At 61.2% G+C, this 18,462-nt stretch overlaps 1 protein-coding gene across 4 annotated transcripts in view; it reads right to left on the bottom strand.

The window, feature by feature from the left end:
- LOC102960084 (stem-loop binding protein) overlaps positions 1-18,462 on the bottom strand; it is a 74,095-nt gene that overhangs the window by 13,052 nt on the left and 42,581 nt on the right. For 3 of the 4 annotated variants that reach the window (XM_042985160.1, XM_042985161.1, XM_042985162.1), the window contains exon 8: positions 10,220-10,344. The exons of the other annotated variant lie outside the window; for it this stretch is intronic. In XM_042985160.1, coding sequence (XP_042841094.1) covers positions 10,220-10,344 — 125 coding nt within the window. The remainder of the gene's footprint in view (positions 1-10,219; positions 10,345-18,462) is intronic. 4 annotated transcript variants of the gene reach the window in all.

The following is an 18,462-nucleotide window of genomic DNA, read 5'->3' as shown; positions in this document are numbered from 1 at the left end:
CTCGGGGAACACGGGCCCCAAGGTTGACTCGCCCGGGTTTTACCGGGGACGGCCGCGCTCCGTCAGCCCCTGGGCGGGCAATTTTCGGGAGTCCACTCGGCTGCCCACCTTCCCCAGCGTCGGAGGCCTGGCCGGCCCCTCCCGCGGAGGGTGGCGGCTGCACCAGTGACCTTGTGATAACCCGAGTGCCATCCGTCAGCGGCCGGCCGCCAGGCTCCGGAACACTGCGGCAGCTCATCTGAATTCAAATTACCCTGGGAGACGCGCGAGGGTGCCAGCCATAACTCAGCGTGCGGCAGGAGGAACGCGGCCCGCCCGCAGATTGGACATTACCATACATTCCTGGGGCGTCGGACAGGGCTGCTAATGAAAATATCAATCAAAAACTCGGCTGACTTAATGGTCAATTTAAATTAATTAATTGGGGAGGAGAAAAAAGTCGAGGGGGCAGCGTTGACGGGCTACGTCTCCGGCGGGCAGCGAGAAGCCCGGTGCCTGGATGGGCACGGCCCCCGGCCCGGGGAGACAGGGCGTCCCCTCCCCAGAGACCCCAGGATGTCCGAGGGCCCAGGGCTGGCCTTCCCGCCTGGCGGTCTGTCTGACTGTCCGGCTTCGGTGTCCACAGGGATTGCCGGCTGCCTCCGGAGAGGTCCCCCTGGTCGTGCCGAGGAGGAAAAAGCCACTTCGCCCACAGGACTGGGGAGGGGTTGGAGGAGTGACCCGGCTGGACTGGCTCCAGTTCAAGTCCCCTCCAGGAGGCCTCCCCGCCCCACTGGGCCTTGCCCCTTGTCCCTGAAAGGGGACGGCGGTCCCCACCACCAGGGCACTGCGGGTTAGGGGCAGGAGGGCCGCAGCGGGACTCGCGCAGTGACTTCTGAGGCTGGACGCCCCCGAGATCCCTTGGGAGGGTCAGTAAATTGTCTTCGACATGCAAAGAGAGAGGGCAGGTCCCCAGAGCTCACCTCAGTATGGCAACGGTGGCTGGAGCCCAAGGTATTCCGTGTCCCTTTCGGCCATGTGGCATTGGGGGGAAAGCTCCATAAGCCCCAGGAGATGGGAGAGCAGGGTGCCAGTGGGTCCCGGCATCCCACTCCTCAAGGGGGAAACGGAGCTCACGAGGCACGACTATCCACTCTGAGCCCCAGATGTGGCGACCCAGGGGTTGCTGGGCCAGCTGCCAGGGAGCGGGGTGGAGGGGGAACCAGATCCCGGCAAAACCCACCAGCAGATTCCCACCCCGGACCCACTAGGAGACGTTCTAGGCCCTCGGAAGCATAACAGAATCCTACCAGTGAACAAAGGGGAGAGAGGACGGCAGGCAAGCTGGCCCGGCCCCGCTGCAGGGCACAGGCCAGGCTGCTGGGTCTTTCCAAGAAAGCCGGCCTAGAATTCTGTCCCAGCGACACTGCCCTTGGAATCAGGTGGGGCAGAAACACCCCTCCCCACTCGTTCTCTCACAGCCTTTCCCGAAGGCCTCGCTCAAGGACATCACCCGCGGCGTGAGAGGTGGCACAGACCCGGGCCTGGCCCGTGTGGTCAGTGCTGGCAGAGCCTGGGTAGAGGGGCCCCAGGTGGAGGGCCGAGCCCAGGTGGCCAGGGGCAATCGAGGGGTCCGAGCCCCCTGCCCTGCTCCCAGTGTAGGCTCCTACAGCCGCTTCCTCTGCAGGAGTCTGCACGGTTGTCTGGGAGGCTGGCCAGGGTGTCCCCACCCCCTGACTCAGGCCAGAGACCTGACCTGACCAACAGGACGTGGGGGGATGTGATGTGCTGCGTGGTGGGCCTGCCCCCTGCCCTGGCCCGGGAGGAGCTGTGCCTGGCCTGCCCTTCATGGGACATTAGCGACACCCTTGCCATCAACCCGCATTGGGACTGGCGGTCACGAAGCAGCATCACAACAGAAACTCCTGGGCTCACGGGCCCAACAGGAAAGCCCTACCTGCCACAGGATCCAGGGGGGTCCCCAGGAAGGGTCTGTCAAGGACTTGGAGCAACTTAGACAGAAACCCGAGGACGACATCCTGGGCACAGGTGTCGTTCATCCAACAAAGGCTAAAGGAGTCCCGAGGCAGAGATGGGGTCTCTGTGCCCCTCTCTGGGGAGGAGGGGCCGGCCCCTCCCCCAGGCCCCCAGGTGGGCAGGCTGCCCCAGCACAGGGCTGCGGGTGGGACACCCGGGGCTTGGAATGTGGTGGCCCCCAGAGAGCAGAGCGAGGCCCCGGGCTGAGATAACAGGTAACAGACAACGGGTTTGGGGCAGCTCCTGCCCATCCCCCCCCCCCACCTGTCCACCTCCAAGGGCTGCAGCCATAGTCAGGAGTGGGCAGCTCCCATTTGGGGTCTCTTGGGCTTTGGGAGGCTGTGGGGAGGGCAGGAGGGTCCCGGACCCCTGACCCCCAGCAGTAGCGAGTCTCAGTGAGGTAACCGGAGGGTAGGACAGGTGGGGTGGGGTTAGGGGGAGGCACTAGGGTGGGGGCGAGCTGCGTGGGCTTGGGATTTGGGATGGGTGGGGGTTGTGGCTGGGTCTAGGCTCAGGTGGGATTTGGGGTCAACCCTGGGGCTGCTGCGGTGGTTGGGTCAGGGTCCCGGGTGGGCTCTAGGCAGTCCCTCCTCCCCCGACACGGCCCGCTGCTTCTGCCGGGCCCAGTGCCTGAGGGAGATCCTGCAGGGGTCCAGAGAGGGTCAGAGAAGGGCACACGGAGGCCTTCGTGTCTGGTGCCGGGCCAGGAGGGTGCGGGGGGCCACATCTGCCCGTGAACCATTAGGCCCCAATCTAGGCGCTGCCTCTGGCCCCTGCCGGGTCTGCAGAGGCTGTGGCCCCCTCGCCCGGTGCCCACCCCAGCCTGGCCCGAGTCCCCCCCACGGCTTCCGTGGGAACCAGCCAGTTTCCCACAGGCCGAGCACGGGGGATGAGGGACCCTTCCTGGTCCAGCAGGGAGGGGACTCAACCCCCGCCCTCCGCCCCAAAGGGTGCGTCTGGTCTGGCCGGGCCCGACCCTGCCAAAGCCACAGGCAGCCGATCAGCTGGTGGCTCTGTCCCTGACCAGCCACACCCTCGAGTGACAGCTGGGATCTGCCATGGACTGCCTCTGGATGGCACACTTCCCAGGACCCTTCTGCGTCACGGTCACTTCTCCGATAGTCTCAGGATCAGTGGCACCAGGGGCCCCAGACTGAGGGAGTCCGAGGGTACCCAGCCCGCCACCTTCTGAGCCCACCCCCCACAGGGCCTGGGTCTGACCCTACTTGTACTCCCCAACCTGTGACAAGAGCCAGTGGCCACACCAGGCCAAGTGGCCAAGAGCTGCAGCCAAGGCCAATGTACAATGGGGGAGGGAGCCCAGGCGAAGGCCCTCACTAGCACCCTCCCTCTGGAGCTCCCCTCCAGGGGCCCCAAGCCCCTCACGCCTCCCCTGTGGTCCCAGCAGCAGCCCCTCTCAGGCTCTCTGTTCAGTGGGGTGGCCCCCCCCCCAGGGTCATGCAGCAAGTCAGTGGGGGCCTGGGGCTTAAAGCTCCATTTCCTCAGAACCCACATGGCTCCCCCAAAACCACGGAGTGACCCCTGGAAGATTCCAGCTCTGCTGTGAGCTCTGTGGCCTCAGGAAAGTCACCGCAACTCCCTGGGCTCAAGGTCCCCTCCATAAGTTACACATGGCCACCTGGGACCTCATATAAAGTCAGCTGGACCACACCCACAGCCACGTGGGACACACATAAAGACACCTGGGACCACACCCACAGCCATCTTGGGCCACAGCCCACCTGAGCTCACACCTACAGCCGCCTGGGGCCATACCCACACTCACCTAGGACCACACAGAGTCACATGGGGCCACACAGCTGCAGCTCACCCTGCCCCACCCCACCCAGGGCTGGCACACTCAACGACACCCTTGGACGGCTGGGCTTCACGAGGGTGGGGCCGTCTCTTCCCCATCCACGTCCCCCAGGAGGCCAAACACTCTCTTCTGGGGACAGCAGCACAATCCCGTCCTCAGACCAGCCCCGGCCTGGCAGTAGAAGGAGCCACCGGAGGGCCTGGAGCACCGGGGTCGGAGGGACTGACGAGGGCCCCAGAGGGTCTGCACCCCCAGCCCCCGGGCTCCAGGCCCCCCACAGCCCTGCCCACCCCAGGCAGGCTGCCGAAGAAGCCACTGCCAGGGGCGATCTTTGCTGCCACCCCGCGGCCGCCAGGGGCAGTGCGGCTGGGGCTGCAGGGCCCTGCAGGACCACCCACCCAGCCGCAGGGTGGGAGAGAGCAGGGCCTCCAGGGACCAGCCGGGGGAAGCAGAGCCCACCCTGGGCTAGAGCCCATGCCGGAGGGCAACTGGGGGCCGAGAGGGGGATCTCAGGCCAGTTCTGGGCAGAGCAGGACACCACCCTCCCCGGGGGGCGCAGCGGTCACTGCCTCGGCCTGTGGCCATCCTGGCTCCCCCAGTTCCGGGGAAGAGAAGGCGAGCCGTCCGCCGCCCTCGGAGTCCCCCTCCGGCTCCTACAGGTGTGTGTGGCCACCCCGGGAGCACAGGACTCCCCATCGCTGGAGTGTCACCCGTGCTCAGACGTGACAGGCGGTGCCTCTGGGCTCGCAGACGGCAGCAGGCCGTCGGAACTGGGGGCCCCCACGCCGCCAGACAGCGCCAGCCCGTGCCTGCCCACTGCATCCCCAGGATCCCCAGGCCGAGGAGGGCAAGGGGGCGTCCCCATCGTGACCCCGGCTGCTCAGGCCTCACCCACACCCCGGCCTGAGGGCCCAGGACGTCCACGGGCGCCGGGTGAGCATTTCTGGGGTGGGGGCTACTCACTGCAGAGCCCCGCCCCCCGTGAGGGGGCCTCACGTGGTCACAGCCTGAGACGCTGGCAAGCCCCTCCCACGCTGGGCTTCGGCGGGTCTCGGGGACAGAGGAGAACGAGGTGGCGGCTGGAGCCCAGCAGGCGGGACGAGGCCCGGCCTCTCGCTCCCTGAGCCCCAAGTGGACGGAGCCCGACGTTCCCGGCCTGACGCCCCCAGGCCCACACGCTCCACACCCGAGCAGCCCCTCTGTCGGTCCCTTCCTGTGGGGAGCACAGGCCAGTCCACAGAAACAGGGCGGCCCGGTAACCGCCGGGCTGGGGGGTGGGGAGGGAGGAGTGGGGGGCGGGGGGACACGGACAAGGGCAGGGACTTTCCTTTGGGCCCCGGGACCCAGCGTCTCGAACCGGAGGGAGCTGGTGGCTGCGGCACAGCCACGTGAGTGCACTGAACGATATGGCACGTGAATTTCACCTCAGAAACAGATTAAGACACAGGATGATTGGTTCGGAGGTGCAATAATATATAAAATTAACACCCAAATGACAAATGTCGCACATACTAACAGTAAAAAGGATGTTTCCAGTAAATGACTAGAACACCATAAACTAACAGTAACACAACGGACAGAGACCAGTTCGGTCGCCCCCGGCCTGCAGTCCACCGGGGTCCCCATCGCCCCCGCCACACAGGCGCAGGTCCGACCCGGGGCCTCGGGCTCGGCCCAGGTGCCACGATGAGCTCTCACCCCCGCGGGTCTGGGGACGGTGTCGTGCGTGTCACTTGTCACTTGGCGGCGTGGCTTCCTGTCCCCCGAGCGCATCCCAGACAGACAGACAGCCCTGGGGGAGCACGCGGCACACTGCGGCCAGCGAGGAAGGTCCTTCGGACTAAAGGAGCCCTCACCGCAGAAAGGGAGGGCTCTGTACCCGCGGCCTTTCAGGTGGCCGCTGAGATGTCCCACGACCCCCACCTCCCGGGGCTCCCGCCAGGCACGGCCGCGCACTGGGGCGCACGTCCGGTGAACAGCGTGGCCGGGCGCAGACGTCGCCGCCAGGACCAGGCCCCACAGACCACGGCCCCCGCGGTGGGGGCACCATCCCCTACTTGCCGGCTGGCTCGCCCCTCCTGTGGAGAGGCCCGCGGGGCAGGAGCCGAGGACGACCCTGGAAGAAGCATTTGCCCAGAAAGGGCCACCCGAGAGGAAAGTGCATGCGGACACCAGATGGTCAGCAGCTGGGCACCACGGGGGTAACAGCGTCTCTCTCGTGGGGTCGAAAACAAAACTGTCCAGAACACAACAGCAGGACGGCGCGAGCAAGAGGGGAGCGGATGGGGTTCAAGGGATCTGAGGTTCTGGTTCTGTCCAAGGGGGAGGGTGTAGACGGAGTCTTTGGTTCTGTCCAAGGGGGAGGGTGTAGACCGAGGCTCTGGTCCTGTCCAGGGGGAGGGTGTAGACCGGACAAGCTTCAGCTTTATCCCGTAAGGGTGCTTGTTACAGTCTGGGGTGTCCACTTATGGGTCAGAAATAGAATTCAGAGCATCACAAATAAGGGACAAAAGGCACAGTTTTGGGTGACAGAAATGATAAACAAAAACACACGAAAGATTCCAGGTAAAAGCTGAAGGTCGGGTTAAGAAAACTGCTTTGGTCTTCCAAAGACCTGACATGGAAGGCTCCAGAGAGACTCGGCGTAAAAGGATGTAAAATATACACGCGCTGGCTTCCACTTCTGCTTAGCCCTGGGTCCCACGGCAACAAGAGGCATCACACTTCACGTCCTGCTTTGTCACAGGGCCAGTGAGGGAAGCCATTCCGGTGGGCAGAGCCTCGGAGCAGCCCCAGACCAGGGTGGGCACCTCGCTGGCTCTGTGGGTCTGCAGAAAACACGTCCGCGGACGGGGACTGGGGCCACGGCAGGAGCCACCAAGTGGTGTGACGTACGTGAAGCCAGAGTCCCAGACGGAAGCAGACAGGGCGCTACGGAAAACCACCCTGAGCCATGACGAGAAAGATCTGTGCTGACAGCTCAGAGCCTGGAGCCTGCTTCGGAGTCTGTGTCTCCCTGTCTCTCTGCCCCTCCCCCACTTGTTATCTCTCTCTCTCTCTCTCTCTCTCTCTCTCTCTCTCAAGAGTAAACAAACATTAAAAAACTTTTAGAAATTTTTGGAAAAGCCTCCAGGAAACACACAGGAAACACAAAACAAAACAAGACACGTGACATACAGGGAAAACAACAAAATCACTTCGGACTTCTCATCAGCAGCTATACGAGCCAGAAGGCAATGGAATTGTTTCTTTAAACCTTAGGAAGGAAGAGACACACTGGAATTCTGTATCCGGCAAAACCATCCTGCAAAAATTCAGGCAAGAGGAATGTATGTTCAGATCAATGGAAGCTGAGACACCGTACTTGACTATGGCAGATGTTAAAGAAAAACGTTCAGGCTGCAGACAAATGACACCCAATGGAACCTCGGATCCACCGGAAGGGAGAAAAGCATGCAAACTGGCCAACACGGTGACTGGAAGAAAGACCGCGTCTATACCAAAGCAAATGGGGTAAACACAGACCACCGGAGACAAACAGGGCCAGTTTGCAATTACAAAAGTTCAAAGCAACAGAAATACATAACGATTCCAAACGTGAGTGCAACTAGAAACCAGAGGAGAAAACAGACAAATCAGCACCAGAGTCTAAGTTCTTGGTGCACCAGATCGACCAAAAACTCAGTAAGGATGGAGAAAATCTGTACAATAAACGTGGACCTTACAGACATATGCAGAAGGCCGCAGACGTTTTTGGAATGTATTTCCTTTTCAAGAACAGGTAGGATATCTATACAAATTGGCGATCTGAGGCCACAAAGTCTCAATAAATTTCCTATTATAATGCAGGTAAGTCAGGTTTCAACAGCAAAAAACTCCACAGACCCGACGTCACACCCCGGGGAAAGACGGCCCTAAGAAAAGCAGGTCCACGGGCCTTGTCGAGGGTGTGGGGAAACTGGGAGCCCATGCTCTGTCGGTGGGGATGTAAACTGGTGCAGCCGCCATGGAAAACAATGTGGCAGGTCCCCCCAAAATCAAACAGAGTCCCCTGTGATCCAGCAAGCCCGCACCCGCCTCCCCCTGCCATCCAGTAAGCCCACGCCCGCCTCCCCCTGCCATCCAGCAAGCCCACGCCCGCCTCCCCCTGCCATCCAGCAAGCCGACGCCCGCCTCCCCCTGCCATCCAGCAAGCCCATGTCTGGCCCAGGTGTGAGCCCAGAAGAACTGAGAGCAGGGTCTCCAAGAGGTGCGTGCACCCCACGTTCACAGCAGCACTGTTCACATCAGCTAAGACGAGCAAGAACCCAGAGTCCGCCGACAGACGCGCGGGTGAGAAAACGTGGCCCATCCGCACGGTGGAATGTTCTCGGCCTCGAACGGGAAGGACGTCCCGCCACCGGCCGCCACACGGATGGACCTGGAGGACGTTGTGCTCCGTGAAATAAGCCGGTCGCGAGGGGACAAGCACCGGATGATTCCACTTACGGGAGGCCCGTGGGGGACGCAGATCATAGAGACAGACAGCGGATGGTGGGGGTCAGAGGCTGGGGGCGGGGGAGACGGGGAGCTGGTGTTTCATGGAGCAGAGTGTCCCCTGGGAAGATGAGAGAGTTCTGGGGGTGGAGGCTGGGGATGTTCACCGCTGCGAACGTGCCCAACGCCACGGAGCTGCCCACGTGAAAGCGGTTACAGTGATATATTTTATGTTATGCATATTTTACCACAATAAACAAACTGGCGATAGGGTCTTTAAAGCAGTTATTAGGGTAAAATGACGTCACTGTTGCAGGCCCTAATCCAGTCCGACTGGTGTCCTTAGAAGAAAAGATTAGGACACAGCCATGTACGGAGGGACGACGACGTGAGGATACTGAGAGAGGACGGCCGTCTACACAGCACGGAGAGGGGCATCAGAGGGAACTCACCCTGGATCTCAGACCCCAGCCTCCAGGACTGAGAGAATAAATGTGCTGTTTGAGCCCCTCGGGCTGTGGTAGTTGCTACAGCTGCCCTAGAAAACTCATGTGCAGATTAAAAAAGAAATGTCATATAATCATCTCAATAGATGAATAAAAATAGTAAAATCAGGGGCGCCTGGTGGCTGGTCGGTTAAGTGTCCGACTTCGGCTCAGGTCACGATCTCACCGTCCGTGAGTTTGAGCCCCACATCGGGCTCTGTGCTGACGGTTCAGAGCCTGGAGCCTGCTTCGGGTTCTGCGTCTCCCTCTCTCTCTGCCTCCCCCACCGCCGCTCGTGCTCTGGCTCTTCTCACTCTCTCTCTCAAAAATTAATGAACATTTAAAAACAAATAAATAACGTCAAAACTTAAAAAATAAATACATAAAATTAACATCTATTCATAACTTTTTATAATTAGCAGACTAGGAATTAAACTGGACTTTCTGTTTGAGAACCGCCCGGGCCCCCCCACCCCCACCCCACCCCAGCACTCAGATCATCTGTCCAGGCTGCCCTCCGAGGTCGGGGGGGCAGGGGGCAGTACGATCTGAGCCACAGGACAGGCCTGGGCCAGAGACAGCCGTCCCCCTCAACACCAATACTCTGGAGTTGCCCCGCGGCCTCTCCCCAGTCACCCACCGAGGGGCCCCTGAGACGTCTCTGTGCCCTGTGAACAGCAGACCTGGCCTTCGGGCTCTAAACGAGGGGTGTGAGATCGGGAGTATTTGTTGTGAGCGAGGAGGCGGGCCTGTCGGAGCGCCGGATGGCCCCGCCCTCACCTGGAGACCCAGGTTCGGGGATGACACTGGAGTGAGGACAAGGGCCTTGAGGCCTCTCATGGACATCCTTGACTGGGTGACACTCGCCTGGTCAGAGACCACAGAACATGCTACGTGCATGTACATGCACACGCACACGGACACACGGACACACGGACCCACGTGTGCTCGCGTGTACACATACCTCACCGCATTCCAAAGAGAAAAACGCTTGGGGGCCTCATTATGTAAACCAATGCAACGAACCTAAGAATTAATAAAAGGATCTAAAAAAGAAGCCAGATGATTTGGAAATTTGAAGACGCTTGCCTAAATAACTCCCGGGTCAGGGAGTTAATAAAAGTCACCGGGACAGGCGATTTACAGCCGTGCCGAAAGCAGAGACGCACGTCCGCCGAGCCGGCTCGGGGAGGGGCCGGCGGGGAATTCACAACCTTAAATGCTTTTATTACTGAGCAAGAGAGACTGAAAATAAATGGACTAAACATTCGACACGAGGAGGGAAAACAGAACAATAAAGTAAATCCACAAGCAGGAGGGGTAAAGATAAAGGCGAATTAATGAATTGGAAACAAGAAAAATGGAAGGGCTCATCAGTAAATCCAGGAGCCAGTCCTCAAATAAATACATTAAATAAACCAACCTCTGACCAGTGCGATCAACGGAGAGCAGGACCCGCACCGTGAGGGCCGCGCACAGGGAGACGGGGCAGCCAAGACGCAAAGTAGCAAGCGTACGTCTGATGTTCTCGATGAAATGGACGGTTTTCTAAGACAATAGAAATTAACGAAATTAACTCAACGAGGCCTAAAGAAGTTCTATCCATAACTGCGGGAAAATCGAAAAGGCGCTGGGCGTCGGGTAACAGCAGGGCAGAAGTCAGGAGGGGTGGAGCTGCGGGGACACAGGGCTGGTGACCCTGGAGGGCAGGGATGAGGGCTGGAGGAGCCAGACCCTGCTTGCCCAGGACCTTGACCTGGGGATGCCGCGGGAGGGCCCTGAGTCTTCGTACAAACAGGACCCCCTGTGTCCTGGGGGTGGCTTCGGGGCGTACTGCCCAGGCGGGCCCAGCTGAGGCTCCTGCTTACCCTCCGGGCTCGGTCCCTGGCCGCCCAGTCCCCTCCACGCCATCTGGAAGGCCAGCCCCAGGGGGCCTCTGCGCCACCTTGGCCACGGCGGTCAGCAGACGGCCTTCAGCAGCCTCGCTGTCCGTGTCCGGATCTCAGGTCAGGATGACACGCGTCTAGTTTGCAGGACTTGCCTTAAACGTCAGCTGGCGCTGGTGTTTTCTTTACAGGAAGACGTGAAGTCACCGTTTCGTTTTATATCGCGGTTTCCAGGATGAGCCCTGGCTTCTCTTTCTTCTTGAGTCAGTTTTTGGCAATGTTTTTCCAGGAACTTGTCCACTTTTTCCAAGCTGTTCCTACTATCCCCCCTGTCCTATGGCCTCCGCCGCTCCTCGGGTCTGGCCCCCTCCCCATCCCCTCCCTTCCCCCCCTCCCCCCCGCCACCCTTCTCCGCGCGGCTCGCAGACTCATCAGGTGGGTCAGAGGGTCTTTCGCTCAGGTCTGTTGTCCGGCTCAAGCATGGCTGCTCTTATTATCTCCTTCCTTTTTTCCCCTTTGGGTTCATTCTTTCATTGCCCAAATCCAGGGGTCAGCAAACAAGTGTGCGGACGAAATCAGAGGAGGAAGAGGGAAGGACAGACACCACCTGCGGTCCTCAAAATCCGGAATATTTACAATCTGGCCCTTTCCAGGACGTTTGCTGACCTCTGCCTCACAGTTAAACTGGAAGCTTGGCTGATTTTCCACGTTTATTTTTTCCACCATAATCATGGAGGTTACGAATGCCCTTCTTTTTATAACTTGAGATATATTCGACAGGTTTCAATATGGGCCATTTTCATGAGCATGCGTCTAAGTATTTTGTAACTTGAACTATGGCTTTTTCCTTGGCCTGTGAGTTACATAGAGTGCATTTTTAATTTCCTAAACGCATGAGGTTTTGTTGGCTCTCTCGTTGTTATTGAGGTGTGGCAAGAAAACATGGTCTGTGTGCCACCAAGTCCTTGAAATATATTGACATTCTCTTCTGGCCTATTAGTGGTCGATTTCCTGCAGCTGCCGTGTGTGCCTGGCATCGATGAAATCCCCCTTGTTAGAGGTACATCCCACAGACGTCCACTGACAGCCAGAGCTCACTGACCAGGGTGATCACATCTTGTGTCTGGTTTCCTTCTGGGTCTACTTAACCAGAGAGAGGGGCATCAACTCACAGCAGAATGTCGGATTTGTGAGTTTCTGCTTGTAATTGTGTGAGCTTTGGCTGTAGCGTGTAACTTCTGGAAATAGCTAAACGTGTAGGCGTCCCTCGCGCTCATTGCAAATTTTAGTCTATTTCCATTCAGAGCTTACGAGGACCCCGTCCCACCTGCCCCTCGCTCTGTGCGCTCCAGCCCCTGGCCTCCTGGCTGCCCTCGAGCACCCAGGAGTGCTCTGGCCTGGGGGCTTCTGCAGGGCCGAACATACACCCCAGGCACCCTCCCCTCCCCTCCCCACTCCACTCCCTGACCTGCGCCCGCACCCTCGGCCAGGGACCATTCATCCGCCAAGTGAGCGAGCATGTGGGCTCCCGAGACCTGGGTCTCTGATATTTCTACAGAGGGGTCTGCCTCTGCCCACCAGGGCAGGTGTCAGGAGGCCACTGGGGCCAGCGTGGGGTTCGGGACCCTCCAGGGACGCCCCTTACACCCAGAGGCCAAACAGGCCGGGAGCTAAATCCAGTGCTCTCACAGCAGATGAGACCTTTGACTGGCCCACTGGGCAGAGGACACGCTGGGGGACACGCTGGGGGACACGCTGGGGGAAGGGCGAAGACTGCAGACACCCCACCCCAGGCCACCACTGCCCTTTACCATTTGGCTACAGCCTGGAGGGAGGCCAGTGGTCTCAGCCTGGGCACTGGCACTCAGGCACAGGAGGCCAGAGAAAACCCATGTCGGGGACAAGGGGCGAGGAAGGCAGGCTGTCCCTGCAGACCCCGGCATCGCCCACCACGGCTGAGGCCCCAGTCTGCGCCCCCCTCCCTCAGAGCCACCCCAGCCGCCCGGTGGAGGGAACTGCAGGCAGGCGCACAGTCAGCGGGGACGGCGGCCACGGAAGGCCCAGGCCCAGGCCAGCAGAGAGAGGGGGGCTGGTGACGTGGGCGGGGGTCCTAGGGCCGGCCCATCCCCAAGGGGCTGCCTTCCCTGGACCTGGTCTGCAGAGGTCCCTCAGCAGGGACATTGGGGCCACAGCAGGGAGGGGGCAGCCCAAGGCTGGGGCCAACCCCCGCTGTGGGGGTCTCCGGGAGAGTGATGGCTGAAGGCAGGATAGGGCTATGGGGAGCCTGGGCTGTGAGGGCAAGTGGAGGGGTCTGTCCCATTCCCACCCCCAGCCTCAGCCCCCTCCCTGTCCGGAGCCCACCAGTGCCCCCTGCCCTGGGAGGCCCGGGGTGGGGGCGGCCCAGGAGAGGGGACGGGGTCTGGGGGGAGAGCAGGAGCCCCGGGTGGGGGCAGGGAACTGTCTGGAGCAGCCCAGCCTCCAGGTGGAAGAGGTAGCTTTGGAGATCCGCAGCCCAAGCCCTGTCACCTGAGACCCGGACCCCTGCCCACTCCCCAGAGCCACGGTGTCCAGCCCTCTAGCCACCGCTGCCCGGGTAGGGGCTGCCCCAACCCAGAGGACCCTGCCGAGGACAGAGTGCTGAGGCAGATGCTGAGGATGGGCCCCAAAGGCTGGGCTGCGCTGCAGGCCTCCTCCCAGGCCTCCCGCCTCGCCCCGTCCCGGGTCCCCAGGAAAGGCCGTCAGCAACGTCAGGCCCGCCCGTGGGTGAGAAAGTGGCTTCAGTAAAAAACAAAACTGCAGGAGCTCCTCCCTGTGTGTGCAGGCCCTGCGCCCAGGGCCCCAGGGCAGGGTAAGGGCCCCAGGCAGCCACCGGCCCTCCCACACCCACAGCTGGTGGAAGTGAGACCCCGACAGAGACAGGCGGGCTCTTAATCCCGCCCCCTAAGCGGGGTGTGGGACACCTGAGTGGGGGGGGTGGGGGCAGGATGTGCAGAATGGGGGTGGGGAATGGGTGGAGAAGGCAGCCAGAAGCAAGCTCCAGTAGAGGGGGAGGGGACGGGAAGCCCAAGAGAAGCAGGTGAGGTCTCAGAGAGGAGGCCACCCCGCCCCAGAGGGAGCAGCCAGGACAGGCTGGGACAGGACGGGGGAAGGCAGAGGGGGAGGGAGGGAGAGGGAGGCTGCAGGGCCCAGGGCAGCCTCAGGGCTGCTCCATATCCAGGAGGGGCTGAGGGCACCATCTAAAGGTCGGGAGGGGCGGGTCAAGTTCACAGTCGGTGCCCAGTCCCTTGCCCCCACCTACCCAGGAGAGCAGGCCCTCTGCTCAGTGGGGGCGCAGAGCAAGCTGTCTGATCATGAGAACAGGTGGGACGTGCTCCAGCCCCAGACGAGGGCCTGCTCCCAGGGGACTGAGCTGGGGACGCCTCCCTAAGCCTGCTCACCGTCCGGCAGGAGAGGACACAGGACGGTCACCACCAGGGACGGCAAGGATCCTCCAGGGCACAGGGGTGAGGGGTCCTCAGAGGGAGCTGTGTCCTCTGGGCCCCTCATCTACCAGTAGGGTTCACAGGAGTCCACACTCCTGCCACCACACAGCCAGGACTTCCTTGGCCTGGCCTGACCCCTGTGACACAGGCCCCCACTGTGCTGGCCCTTCCCACCACCCCCCACCAGCTCCCCACTGCCCCCCCACCAGCTCCCCACTGCCTCCCACCAGCTCCCTAGTGCCCCCCATTAGCTCCCTACTTCCCCCCCCAGCTCCCCACTGCCCCCACCCGCTCCCCACTGCCCCCACTGCAAAACCAGCCACTGACATGGTGTAGGCCCTCTCCCGGCCACCTGGATGTGAGGAGCCCGCCCCCCACCAACCCGCCACCTGCCCAGAGTCCTCAGGTCTGGGAGGCCAGCTGGGCCTGCTCCCACCCACAGTGCCTGCCCTCTCTGATCCTCTCCCGCTCTTTCCCACCAGGCCAGGATCCCCATCCAGCTACGGCCAAGGAGTCATCCTGGGAGGGCTCTCCAGTCACCTGACACTACCTCCAGGATGTCCCCCAAGGCCCCTGCCCATCTCCCCCCACCCCTGTTTCTGCCCAGGCTGCCCCATCCCAGAGGCCATCAGTGACCTGTAGGCCCCACAGCACCGTGACCCGGGCTCTGTCAGCACAGGGACCTTGCCCCACACCCAGCCATCTGGTAGCGTCACCCACCCCCACCCCACCCCCGCCACGGGATCCACAGGTCAACCCCAGAGCAGAGTGCCGAGCGGGAACCATCAGCTTTATGCAGGTAAGCGCATGGAGCCTAACTCCAGAAATTCACCCCAAAGCACAGCCTCGCAGCGTAGAATCTGGCAGATGTGCTGGAAATCCAATGCGGGGGTCCCAGGACCCGAATCGTGTGCCCCCCAAGGGCCTGCCTGCAGATCCCGGAGGCTCTTTGGGCCCCTCCACCCCATCAGTGGCCAGGCGGAGGCTCCGGGGACACTGGTGACACTTTTAGGCACCAGCAGGACCCCAAAGGCTCCTTTGCACTTCAGGTGGCCTGCTGGCTATGGTCCGACTCCAGACCCACGCTCAGCCCGTGAGCTCTGGGAGGGGAGCAGCTTCGGCCCCACCCAGACGCCGCTGCGGCCCCGCCTGCTGCTGACCAAAGGCGCCCCGCACCGCAGAGCAAAGGGCTCTGTGCACCCGGATCTTTCATTCTTCCTCTTCAGGTTAAACCCGGAACGCTCCAGAAAGCCCCGCCGTGCAGGCGACACCCCGCGTGGGCCCAGGCGCCATTTCTTTTTAAGCTCCGCAGTGGCTGAGAGCCACTCACGGGACAGGCTCTCCACACCCGCCTGACGCGGGCCACAGGGCACGTGCTGAATGCTGCCCTCTGCAGGGACGCGGTCGCCGCTCCCGCAGGAGTCCAGCCCGTGAGCTCCAGGACAGAGCGGTGCCCCTCTGGAAGTCTCAGGGCCCCTCAGACTACAGCCTAGATTCTAGGAAGAGAAAGTTCTCTGACACCCTCAGAGAAGCCATCATGGCCACTGCAGACTTCTGCAAATCAACGTGTCAGACCTGGTGCTGCCGATCTGCCCACGTGGCCAGAGGTCAGCGCAGGGCGGGCCTGAAGGACTGGCCGTGGGGCCCTGCCCCCCATCGTGCAGGGAAGGGGCTGGCGAGCAGTTCCCCCAACCCTCGTCCTGCTCCGGGCTCTGGCGCTCGGCCTCAGGAAGGCCAATCCGGGGAAACACACTTCCCAGCTTCACACACCTTCGATGTGCAGTCCGCGGCAGTTAAGGTGGCTTCCGCGAATGACTGTGACCTGGGAACGTTTTCTCAGGGGGACAAAAATCAAGAACATGTCTCCGATGATTGTTAACGTTTTCTCTATCACAAACTCCTTCCTCTTACCCAGAGTTCCTGAGCTCAGGGACTTCGGTAGGAATCCCTGATCTTATTAAATTAGGAATGAAAACTAAGAGACACCCCTCTGTCCTGTGCTACCCCAGACCCACGGGCCTGACGCCTGACTGCTTTAAACCAGGAAATAAACGCGTGTAACGCAAGGCCTTTTACTAAAGTCACAGAGCAGGCGCTGCCAGGACCACGGTCCTCCCGGCCCGGCCAGAAGCTCCTCAGCGCAGAGACCGCCGACGGCCGCTCGGAAGGGCAGGCGGGACGCTGGAGGCGGCAGGCTGGCCGTTCGGCACCCACGGACGACAGCGCCCAGCAGCGGGGCCGGGCCTCCGGCGCCTTCACGGCAGGCCTTTTACCGAAGGACACACACCCGCACCGGGGTCCGCACGCGGGCTCCCGCTTGATGAGAATTCAAAGTACAGCCGCTTTCTCCAGAACTGTAAAAGCCATAAAACTCCAAAATACTTCTTTAGGAAAGGCTGGACCCGAATCACACGTCACGTTCCACACGCCGGGAAGACACGAGGAGGCGGCCCCCCGACACCCAACCCGCCCGCCCCGGGGTCAGTGGCTCTGGATGTGCCCCAGGTCTAGCTCTCAGCAGTCGGGAGAGAAGACGCCCTCCTCCCCCGCGCTGTCCCAGTCGTGGGGTCTCTGTCGCTCCTGCCCTCACCCTCAGCGGCCATCGGCTCCCGAGGGGCCCACGGGCAGGGGCTGACGTGGCGGGGCCTGGGCACATGCTGCGTGGGCCGGCGGGCATAACGTTGCCCATGAGGCCGCATGGGTCGTACGGGGAGGACACGGCCTCTCCCCTAGGGTGTCATCTTCTTCAAAATCAAGGGAGCAAAGGTGTTTGGAATTTTTTAAAGTCTGCAACATTAAAGATACGGGCTGGGGTGCCTGGGTGGCCCAGTCGGTTAAGTGTCCGACTTCACCTCAGGCCATGATCTCGCGGTCCGTGAGTTCGAGCCCCGTGTCGGGCTCTGTGCTGACCGCTCGGAGCCTGGAGCCTGCTCCGGATTGTGCCTCCCTTTCTCTCTGCCCCTCCCCCACTCGTCCTTGCCCCTCTCTCTCAAGGATGAATAAACGTTAAAAAAATGTTTAAAGAAAAGAAAAGAGAAAAGATACAGGCGTAAAGCATTTCCAGGGGGTTACGCAGGAGGCAGCATCCCACTGGCCCGGAAATGGGCGTCCAAGTTCACATAAAGTATCCGTGGTCCCCTGTGCGCCAGTCACACACCACACTCAAGCCTGCCCCACTCTGCAGGCCCCCAGTGGCTGAGCCAGGGTGCTGTCCCGCTGAGACCCGACTCCCTGGGGGGGGGGGGGGAGGCGGGCGAGGGGGCGGGGTCGATTCTTCCCCAAGCCATTCAAGACAGAGGCTCCCAGGGCAATCTCCCCTCAACTGCAAACTGAGCCCCGTCCACTCGGTGGCACCTGTCCTCGGCCGTCCCACAGAGTCTAAGACCCAGCAGACGCACCCCAACCGTGCGTAGGGCTCCTGATCCAGGGCTGGGCAGAGGGAGTGTGCTGGCTTCCCCACTCTACCTCCTGACCACTCGTGGCACGACCACCGCCCTGTCCCCCTTGATACTGAGCCCCGGCCCTGACCCTGAACTCCTGGTCCTGAACCTGTGCGTCGCCTGCCACGTGCTCACCCCTCTGCCGGAGCAGCCCCCCGCCCGGCCCCACCTGCTAGGCGTGATCTCGGTGACCGGGCGGTCAGCCTCCCCTCCGGGGCCACAGACACACTGTCCCGGACAGGTGTCACCACGTGGTTCGGGGCTTCTACAGGCCCCCCGCACACGGGCACCTACAGGGCCCAGAACCCACGCCAGCCGGGCCAGCACCACAAACCTTCCCGAGCGACCGCCTGGCCCGAAACAGGCTGTCTCCCTCTTTGGCGGGAGGACTTCTTAGAAAGAGTTCCACGGGGAACCCGAGTACATGAGCACTTCCCCCTTAGAACAGACTCCCTCTTGGTTTTTGTTGTGTTTTGTTTTTTTCAGTTTTGTCTTGTTTTTTTTTTTTTTCAATTTTTTTTTCAATATTTATTATTTTTTTTTATTTTTTTTTCAACGGTTTTTATTTATTTTTGGGACAGAGAGAGACACAGCATGAACGGGGGAGGGGCAGAGAGAGAGGGAGACACAGAATCGGAAACAGGCTCCAGGCTCCGAGCCATCAGCCCAGAGCCGGACGCGGGGCTCGAACCCACGGACCGCGAGATCGTGACCTGGCTGAACTCGGATGCTTAACCGACTGTGCCACCCAGGCGCCCCTTCAATATTTATTTTTGAGAGAGACAGAGAGAGAGAACGAGCGGGGAGGGGCAGAGACAGAGGGAGACACAGAATCGGAAGCAGGCTCCGGGCTCCACA

This window comes from Panthera tigris, chromosome B1 (genome assembly GCF_018350195.1).
Source record: "Panthera tigris isolate Pti1 chromosome B1, P.tigris_Pti1_mat1.1, whole genome shotgun sequence".
NCBI classification, from domain to species: Eukaryota; Metazoa; Chordata; class Mammalia; order Carnivora; family Felidae; genus Panthera; species Panthera tigris.
This window is presented reverse-complemented; position numbering and strand designations above follow the sequence as displayed.